The sequence below is a fragment of the Carassius carassius genome, chromosome 7, assembly GCF_963082965.1.
Source record: "Carassius carassius chromosome 7, fCarCar2.1, whole genome shotgun sequence".
Lineage (NCBI taxonomy): Eukaryota > Metazoa > Chordata > Actinopteri > Cypriniformes > Cyprinidae > Carassius > Carassius carassius.
In genome coordinates, this window is record NC_081761.1 from 2157165 (window position 1) to 2167817 (window position 10653).

At 37.6% G+C, this 10653-nt stretch overlaps 1 protein-coding gene across 11 annotated transcripts in view; it reads left to right on the plus strand.

Annotated features, from left to right (window-relative positions):
- LOC132143358 (muscleblind-like protein 2a) overlaps positions 1–5880 on the plus strand; it is a 95029-nt gene extending 89149 nt beyond the window's left edge. For all 11 annotated transcript variants that reach the window (XM_059553502.1, XM_059553499.1, XM_059553506.1 and 8 more), the window contains one exon: positions 4280–5880. In XM_059553502.1, the coding sequence (XP_059409485.1) occupies positions 4280–4294 (15 nt within the window). In that variant the 3' untranslated portion in view covers positions 4295–5880. The remainder of the gene's footprint in view (positions 1–4279) is intronic.
- The last annotated feature ends 4773 nt before the right edge of the window (positions 5881–10653 follow it).

Genomic DNA, 10653 nt, shown 5'->3' on the forward strand with positions numbered 1-10653 from the left:
TCTCTGTCGCACCTGTTCCCGCTGCACCTGTCCCCGCCGCTCCCGTCTCTGTCGCACCTGTTCCCGCTGCGCCTGTCCCCGCCGCTCCCGTCTCTGTCGCACCTGTTCCCGCTGCACCTGTCCCCGCCGCTCCCGTCTCTGTCGCACCTGTTCCTGCTGCACCTGTCCCCGCCGCTCCCGTCTCTGTCGCACCTGTTCCCGCTGCACCTGTCCCCGCCGCTCCCGTCTCTGTCGCACCTGTTCCCACTGCACCTGTCCCCGCCGCTCCCGTCTCTGTCGCACCTGTTCCCGCTGCACCTGTCCCCGCCGCTCCCGTCTCTGTCGCACCTGTTCCCGCTGCACCTGTTCCCGCCGCACCCGTCTCTGTTGCCGGCCGAACCGCGTCTGACGGACCAGACTCGACCGGCTCACTAACATTAACGCCATCAGCCGCTGCGCCGTTTTCCGTATTTTTCCCAGGACAGACACGGTGCAAGTGGCCCGCTAATCCGCATTTAAAGCACTTCATCTTGTCCGTGGTAACATAAACGACATAATCAAACTCGTCCACTTTTATATGCAGAGAAAGATCTAAATCCTCGTCATCTTTTAGGATCATGTAAACGAATCTCCTAAATGAAACCACATGTTTCAAAAGAGGAGATCCACTAACAATCGGTATCATTTTAATACTTGAGAGCAATTTTCCATATCGAGGATAAAATTCTGACCAAACAGAATTTCGACAACAACTTTTTTTGATGGCATAGAAAGTGGTAGAACATGAGTAAAAAGATTCTCAATCACTATAACATTCTCAACTAGGTCATTTGCCTTTTCAACAGAGCTAAGAAAGATGACAATGGCACTGTTCATTCTGGAGGCCGACATGATATGTTCATGCCCAACAACCTCTCCTGCAGCCAGGCAACAGTCTTCCACGCTCACCGCGGCCGCCACTTTTACTCCATGGTGCCGTGTGAGTTTACTCAAACCTTGCATATGTGGGGCCGTCATGCTGCCCGCAAAAAAAAGCACGGTAGCACGCGGCCCAAACCAACAAATACACCACCACTTCTTAACACTAACCCATACAAGAAAGAAAGAAAAAAAGAAAGAAAAAAAGAATTCACTCACAAGCTCCAATTCACTCGCAAACGCTCCTCTCACACTCAGCAGTCACACGTCACACCGGAAGTGAGAGAGAGAGAGAGAGAGTGTGTGTGTGTGTGATAGAGAGAGAGAGAGAGAGAGAGAGAGAGAGAGAGAGAGAGTGTGTGTGTGTGTGTGATAGAGAGAGAGAGAGAGTGTGGGAGAGAGAGAGAGAGAAAGTGTGTGATAGAGAGAGAGAGAGAGAGAGAGAGAGAGAGAGAGAGAGAGTGTGTGTGTGTGTGTGATAGAGAGAGAGAGAGTGTGTGTGTGTGTGATAGAGAGAGAGAGAGAGAGAGAGAGAGTGTGTGTGTGTGTGTGTGTGTGATAGAGAGAGAGAGTGTGGGAGAGAGAGAGAGAGAAAGTGTGTGATAGAGAGAGAGAGAGAGAGAGAGAGAGTGTGTGTGTGATAGAGAGAGAGAGAGAGAGTGATAGAGAGAGAGTGTGGGAGAGAGAGAGAGAGAAAGTGTGTGATAGAGAGAGAGAGTGTGTGTGTGTGTGATAGAGAGAGAGAGAGAGAGAGAGAGAGAGCGTGTGATAGAGAGAGAGTGTGGGAGAGAGAGAGAGAAAGTGTGTGAGAGAGAGAGAGAGAGTGTGTGTGTGTGTCTGATAGAGAGAGAGAGAGAGAGAGAGCGAGAGTGTGATAGAGAGAGAGTGTGATAGAGAGAGAGAGAGAGAGAGAGTGTGTGATAGAGAGAGAGACGGAGAGAGAACGAGACAGAGACAGAGAGAGAGAGTGATAGAGAGAGAGAGAGAGAGCAGCAGCGTCTCCTCCTGGACACAAAGAGCAGCGGCTGAAGATTTAGACTGATTTAATTCAAAGTATATTTAAATTGAAATCTTTTAACCACTGTCTACTTATTACTTATTTTGAAATAATGTAATTTAAAATAACCACATAGCTGTCAAATATCAAATGTTGTCCTAAAAGTTAAAAAAAAGTATTATTAAATAAATATTTATTATTAATGTATTTGAGTATGCTATCGTGTGTGTGTGTGTGTGTGTGTGTGTGTGTGTGTGTGTGTGTGTGTGTGTGTGTGTGTGTGTGTGTGTGTGTGTGTGTGTGTGTGTGCGTGTGTATAAATATATATATATATAAATGACATAAAAAAAACAATCAATAAAATATATTTTAAATCATTTTAAATAGTAAAAATTCACAAGATATTCACATTTAAAAATGTAAAGCTGTACAGAATTACTTATTTACTTATTTTATTATAATAACAAAATAGGTAAATTATTTAAAAAAGATAAGTATTATATAGTCTTTATATAACGTATTTGTTATTCTTTTAAAATGTGTTTTAAAATGTGTATTTACTATTATGAATTACAACAGTTATTTTATGTGTGTGTGTGTGTGTGTGTGTAATACATACACACACATACATACAGTAAATATAAATAAACTAAATACATTTAGATTATATTTTGACATCGTCAAAAATACATAATAAAACATTAATTTAAATAATGTGTTATTGTTTTTAACGTGTATTTACATTATTAGCATGTTTACTGTTGATAAATGAAATATCTATAAATTAACAAATAAACACAAGTTTTAAGAATTCATTCTAATAATATAATTATGTTGAAATGAAATATAATAAAAATTCCGTCTGATTATGAGTAGCATGTCATAGTTTGTCATTATGTCTTAATTAATACTTCATTTATTTGTTGCCCATCTGTCGGAGGCAGCTTTGTGTGTTTTTTTCTCTGCTAGTGATATACTTCTCCAGATTCCTGATTCAACAGGGAATACATTAAACCAGGACAGAAAACTTCACGTGTTCTTTAAATACAGTAGTCTGAAATAAATGATATATTAGCTGAACCTGACTGACATCACATACATCCCGATCCAACACGACATAGAGTCGCTCGCTTTCCTACATCAGCATCGTCTCATCAGGCTCTGTGTGACCTGCATGAACCCTCTCTGGCCTTGCTTTCCCATCATGCCTCGGTGCAGCCGGCTATCAAGCTTCCACACTGTCGTCTCGCCTCAATGCTCTGCTCACAACGCTGACGGTGTTTCATAGTAACTTTCCACTTTTTGTGACTAAACTAGGGTGCCACATGCTTCCTGATCACTGCAATTCTACTGTTTGGCTTGGGCTACTTCTGGAATACATATCAAGATGTTTTGGATCCAGGCAAAATATTAGTTATACTGGGAAACGAGACCAGCTTTCATAAAACAGTACTATTTATAAATTATATATGTAACCCTGGACCAGTTGTAAGGGTATTTTTTTTATTATTATTATTATTATTTAAAAGCATACATAAGGTTAACTGAATAAATAAGCTTTCAATTGATGCATAGAGGACAAACTTTGGTACAGCTATTTGAATATCTGGAATCTGAGAGAATAAAATCTAAATACTGAGAAAATCATCTTTAAAGTTGTCCAAATTAAGTTCTAAGCAATGCATATTACTAATCAAAAAATTTGTTTTTATATATTTATGGTAGGAAATTTACAAAATATCTTCATGGAATGTGATTTTTAACTTTCTGTTCTTTAAACAATCCTGAAAAATAAGATGCACCACGTTTTCCACAAAAATATTGTTCAGCACAACTGTTTTCAACATTGACAATAATCAGAAATGTTTCTTAATCTAGAATGTTTTCTATAGGATCATATTACACTGAAGACTGAAAAAAATTCAGCTTTGATCACATCAGTGAATTACATTTTAAGAGATATTCACATAGAAGACAGTTTGTTTATTTATTTATTTTGTATTTTTGATCCAATAAATGCAACTTTTATTAACATAAGAGACTTGAAATGCTCTAAACTTTTCCACTTTCGTTTGCAAACAAGACGCTTACTTTTTATCCAACTCCTTTGCGTTCGCTGCTTTCCACACCTGAGAACACTACACACGACTTTCTAGGGAGCATTTGAGTCACTACCGTACAAACGAGAGCTCATAACCACTACATTAACATGCATACGCTCAGTAATTAGCATGCACATCCCTCGCTCATGCCGTCTATATCCACACACATGCAGACGACACATAGCTGTCAATCAGAGCACTAAAGATCGACTGATGCTTCTTAACAAGCCTTTACTAATATTCCCATGCCGTTTTGTGTTTTTTCTCTCTTCTGTTTGCGCAGATCATCTTGAAGTAAACCACCGAAGAGGAACAACGGGGTGTCAGGAAGCTGCTTTGAGAAACCCAAAAAGATCCCCGTGTAAATACGACCTACCCTCCTCCCCTTTAGAATTACAGCAACCTGCATGCTAAAGCGTAACACACAGAACACACACACCGTATACCTGTTAATTCTCGGAAAGGTGACTCAACCGATTTCTAACTTAAAAAAACGAGACTAGAAAATATAAACGAGTATCTATAAATATATATGTATGTTAATGTACAGCACGTTTCATAGAGGCATAAGTGAGATTTCATCCGAATGATCGGTCACCCGTCAGATAATGTGTATTTTTCTCCCATAGTTGTTTTAAATACAAATGCACAATGAGTGAGCGACGAGCGAGGGGACACACACACACACACACACACACACACATGGTTTGCACTGTCAGAAATAGTGCTTAATAATAAGTGCTTGATTGTCTTGAACGGGAGGACGTCTCCTGCAGAGGATGTCTTAAACTTCCCCATGCACCCTCTAGAGAGGGGAAATAGGGACTTTGTTTCTTATTTTAATTTACAAAAACACAGAATGTGACATGGCGTACACACAGAAGATTGTCTACTGGTCAAAATGCACCTCCCTTCTTGGACTCGAGCTGTCTTTGGAAAGATGTTATTCCCAACTCTTCATCCCCACTGGCCAAAGAAAGGTTTACAAGGACACAAAGCGCATACTGATTTGAAAACCTGTCAGTGTCGCGAGTGCGAATGTGGCAAACCGCGTGCCATGCAACCACGTTTCTGTCTGCGTCTCTCCTAAAGTACTGTGTTTCACTCTTTCCTTTTTTGTTTTAAATGGACGCTGAATGATTTCGATGTGTCTGTGGAAACACTGGCCATCTGGGAGTCGATTCTGGCTTCTATCCCGTGCCAAGGGCTTATTGAACATTAAACTGGAGAGCTGCTGTAAACAAACTCACACACGAAACGGACTTCTTCTCCAAATTGTCTGGGGCCTGTTCGTAGTCCCACTCACACGGTGCCCAGCGAACGGAAATGACGAGGGGGAAACATTGCAGTAGACTATCTTTGAGGCGTTGTGAATGGAGAGCCCTGCGCTCTCGCCGATAAACCTGTTTTATTTGATAAACAGTAGAAGTGCCTAAAAAAATCTATTTTACACAGCGAGCATCTTGAGAAGATGACTTTATGTGGGGTTTGGGGGTTATAAAAACATTCAAAGTGAAGCTCCCGAAATGATTTTGGCCAGACGAGTGATGAAAACAAAACAAAACAACAACAAAAAAGTTAAATGCATTTCATGCACATCATGGTCTGTTTCATTACACAATGTCGATGTTGCTAGAATTGGTGTGAGACGGCACAGGCAGAATGTTTGTTTTGTTGTACCGTGTTAGCTTTTATGCTTTCTTGGAGTAGGTGACATTGGAAATGTAAGGAACTTGGAGCTCAATGTCTGTAACACACGTGAAGTTTTGAGTTTGGTAAATGATTGTCATTGCAGTGTGTTCTTAACCAGTTATGTGGACTGTCTGTTAAAGGGACAGTTCATCCAAAATTTGCTGAAAATGTACTAAACTGAGATTTAGATGACTTTGTAATGTAGCATTGCATCACTCGCTCACCAGTGGATGCTCTGCAGTGAATGGGTGCCGTCAGAATGAGAGCGGATTAAAAACATCACAATAATCCACAAGTAATCCTCACCAATCCAGTCCATCAGCTACCATCTGGAGAATTTAAAAGCTGCATGTTTGTAAGAAACAAACTGATCATTATGGCTTTTTTTTAATTCAAAGTGAAAAAGTGTTCTGGGCTGAATCAGGAGAGAAATCTGCACAGATAAAGCACAGTTTAAACAGCTCTAAACAAATATCTGGTGGATTTTGATGTGAGAGACAACAGGAGATGGACTTTTTCACTGGAGGAAGTGTTGTTATGGACTATGAGCTCATATTTTAACCCAAAGCAATGGTTTGATGTTAACCCTTTAGGCGCCAGGGAATTTTTGGAAAAATGCTGGATTTTGACATCAAGCTTGAGGCTTGAAAGGGTTTGAAGATAGAGATCTACTGTAAATTAGAAAAATGTTGGGCATGATCGAAAGTTCATGTGGGGTTTAAATATACTGGTCTAATTTGCATATTATGACATCATCATGGGGCGGCAATCTTGAATTTCATAATATTTAGAAAATAGTAGATATTAAATTAATGTTTGAACTTGTTTGTATGTTTGTTTGGTTTTTGTCTTTTTATCCTCATTGCAAATTTCAGAAAAGAGCTAACCAACAATAAAGCAGGAGAAACAGACCGTCTTTATAATGGATTTGGTTCTGCTGAAGACATTAACTGATCGACTGGAGTGGTGTGGATTGTTTGTGGATTATTGTGATGTTTTTATCCGCTGTTTGGACTCTCATTCTGACGGCACCCATTCACTGCAGAGCATCCATTGCTGAGACACTGATGCAGGGCTACATTTCTCCAAACCTGAAGAAAAAACAGTCCCCTCAACATCTTAGATGGCCTGAGGATGAGGACATTTACAGCAATCTTAAATTTTTGGGGGTGAACTGCTCCTTTAACAAACACATTTTTTCATTTTCTTACTATAACAAATCATCTAACATCATTGTTTAGTTTTTATTTGGATGGTGTTTTACCTGGAATAGCGCGCTCAGCCTTCTTTCCTCCCTGATTTGTTATGGGTGAAGCATGTGTATCTGCATTGTGCGAGTGTGTTAGCGATCCAATCAGAACCATCATGTATTTTCATGGTGCTCGATTAACACAGACAATCCACGAAGAGATGTTTGGTTTCGCAGGAATATGGCACTGGTCTTAGCATTTTTGTTTTTAAATTCATGTCAATTTTTTTTTTCCTTTAGGGATTTTTTCGGTGTTGTCGCAAAAGTTACAGTTTTAATGTAATTTTTGACGTGGAAAGTGATTTAAATATATTTTATTGTCATTCTGTTCATTCTTTATTTTGTTTTGTTAAATACTAGAACACAGAACAATGGTGTAACCTATTTTAAAAATGAATGTAATTTATTAAGCCGGGCTTAGCTATGCGCAGCGGTCCTCGGCCAATCAGGAGCCGCTTCTAAATCTCTCGTTCGGGACGCCGCGTCGTAGCGTAAGCAAGGCTATAGAATTGCTTGTGTTATGTAAAAATGTTTATTGTATAGGTAATGTTTTACCAAAAAAAAAACTAAAATGGAAAAAAAACGAAGAAAAAAAACTCTGTAGTATGATAGTTATTTCATAATAATAATAATAATATTAAGTTGTTGCTGTGGCAACCTAAAAAGTTGCGAATACTACATTTTGGTATTTTTGTAAATGATGTAATTAAGTTTTTTTTTTCGTTTGTTCTTTTTATTTTCTTTTTTTTTTTTTTTTTTTTCCTAGAGCACTGTAAAACAATAGATTGTAAAGCAGATATTGGAACATTTCCTATTTTATGTCGAGATTATATTACCAGGAGATTTTTCGGTAGCATTTAACGGCATCTTCATTGGTGTAACATTTTATGATAGTAGTAAATACTCACTGATACAATAGTGTGACGTAACTTAAGAAACGACTCTAGTGTTGGGTTAAACTGAGTCCATTCCCCTTTTTGATTGACAAAGAATCTCAAGTACTTGTGAAGATTGTTTTTTTTTAATATATTATTTATGAACGTTGTCCTGGTTTGTTCAGCAACTTAAATGAATTAACGATTGCACTTTGATTTCATGTAACCGTATGATGTTCATTTCTAAAACAGATGCACAATGAATATGGTATGGCGACACGAATCAATGAAGGTTGTTTTATTGCTTTCGTTAAACCAGATAACTAAATATTCAATAAGCATCTTGCATGGTATTTTTATGTCAAATTAAGAAGTTATTTTCAATTTAACCTGAGAAAATAATAATAATAATAAAAAGAAATCTATTGAATGTTTCTATCTACATTATAAAAAAAAAAAATAAAAAAAACTGCACATGTGATGAAAGTAACGGGTGTCCTTAATTTGGGATTTCTTACACCCCAGACGAAATGTACAATGAGTTGTGGGACAAAACAATTGTTGACTGATTGTGAAAAAGCACTTTGGAATCAGTTGATATACTGAGCAGACACAGCGTATCCAAACACTTTGCCTTACCTTTAGTCTATTGTTTAAGCTTTTTGTGTTTCAGAGCTATTAATATGTGCTAGGGTGTCAACAGGTCTACTGAACTTACTTCTCACCTCCATTTATGTATGAATATATGCTATACCTATAACTAATGTAAGAGTTTTTAATGATTATTATTATTTCGAAGAATTGTCATGGAGAGGCCAAAGGGTTTGAAGGTGTTGATGCTTTTCAGTGCCCTTTCCTGTTTACGACGAGATGCCGTTCTCAAGGGATTGTGGGTATTTACGCTGTGCTGCTTGACTTCCATCAGTAATGCAGTAGCCCATCCACACACACACACACACACACACAGATAATACAAGAAGAAATTATAAACCAAGCCCTCTTTGGATAATATTAGTTTTCATGTAACCATTTTAAATGTTTTATTTGTGCATATATATTATGTGCTGTTTTATGTCATATAGTCAAATGTTTCCAGAAAAATAGTGTAAAATCTATTGAGACAAACTGAATAAAGGAAGAAAAAAGGACGTGTGTTTTTTTTTAATGCTTGATTGAGTTTCATTTGCATGAGCATGTGTGTAACTAGGAGTACCTTGGTAATACATTGGTTTCCCAAAAAAAAAGAAAGAATATGTTTATTTATATATATATATATATATATATATATATATATATATATATATATATATATAAACGTATTCTTTTTTTTTTTTTTGGGAATAGCCAAGTTTCCATCATCTTTTTGCACTGTTCTGTTGTCAATCAATGTTATTGTAATTTTTTGTAATATTTTCAGCCTTTTTTTCTATCTCTTTTATATTTTCCATCTTCATTTATATTTAAGTTAAGCTTTTAGTAATTTTGTCTAATTTAACTTTTTGCTCATTATTTCATTGTCATTTTAGTGGTTTTATATGTATATATCAAGAGAGAGATTTAGCTGAAATAGTTTTTAGTTAACTATAATAATATAAAACCCTGTTATCGACAGAGTGAAAATGCATTAAAAAAATGAAATTTGCGGTCTCCAAATTTGCTATTTTAACTGATAAAATGCTGTATGTTATGGTGATACTATGGCATATGAATATGGTTATCATTCAAATCTGACACATCTTGTTACCATGGTAGAACATTACTGTGAAATGAATACTATGGTATTATTTTAATATTTTTAAGCTGTGCTCTTGTATTAGTTATGATACTGAATTTAACAAGCCGTATATTATTAATTCTTACAATTAAAATGAATATTCATTGCACAAATTAATATTAATTGTATTATATTGTTTAAATATTTTTATTGTACATATGGTCCTTTTTGTAGCTTAAAACAAGCCTCAGTAGTAATTGCATGCAAAACAAAAACCAGCCAATTCTGATTTGTGTTGCATTGAAGAACAAAATACTGAATACTGATATATATATATATATATATATATATATATATTCTTCATTTTTGGCTGAACTAGTTCCAAAATCAATGCACTTTGGTGTAGCAGAATTTTATTTAATTTTGTTTCATTAGGACAGTGTATTGTTCTTTGTACAAGACTCACTTGGATTCATACTCAGTGAACTGCTGATGCATTATAGATATGATATACCACTGATGTAACTCGAGCCAGCTTCATAATGAAAGCTGTAGGCCTGACATGTGGACTTGGATAATTTATTAAGAGGTAAGAACTGCACAACCCTGTGTTGCATAAAGACATGCTTAAAAAAGTACAGATGTCATTGTATTGGATAACAACATCTAAATGCAACTTATTAAAAGCACACTATTCAAGAAAAACATTGATCAGTTTGAAAAACTCAAATACTGGATGCAGTGTTGAAGAAAGGCTATGTGACTCTCAAAGTGGAACATGCAAGAGCGTCAACTGATCAAAAGAGTGACATTCAAATACTTAAGAACCACTGCAGACCTCCAGCCTCCATCAGTGCGCACAATGGCCGCATCGCTGTTGCTTTCTATTTCAGGTGCTGATGCAGGCGACGCGCTGTTGCCATAGGAACAGCATCGCCAGCATCATTGATCGTCACGCTCCCTGCCGCCGTCCCTCATTGGTCGCTCAGCTGCCACTGTAACCATTCGCGTCGCAGTTAAGAGCGGAAGTCCCGCCCACCACATTGCCTTATTAAGACAAGGAGGAGTTGCTTACTGCGCTTCTCCGCGCCCATTGATCGCCCAGCGCATCAATCCCGCCACAAAAC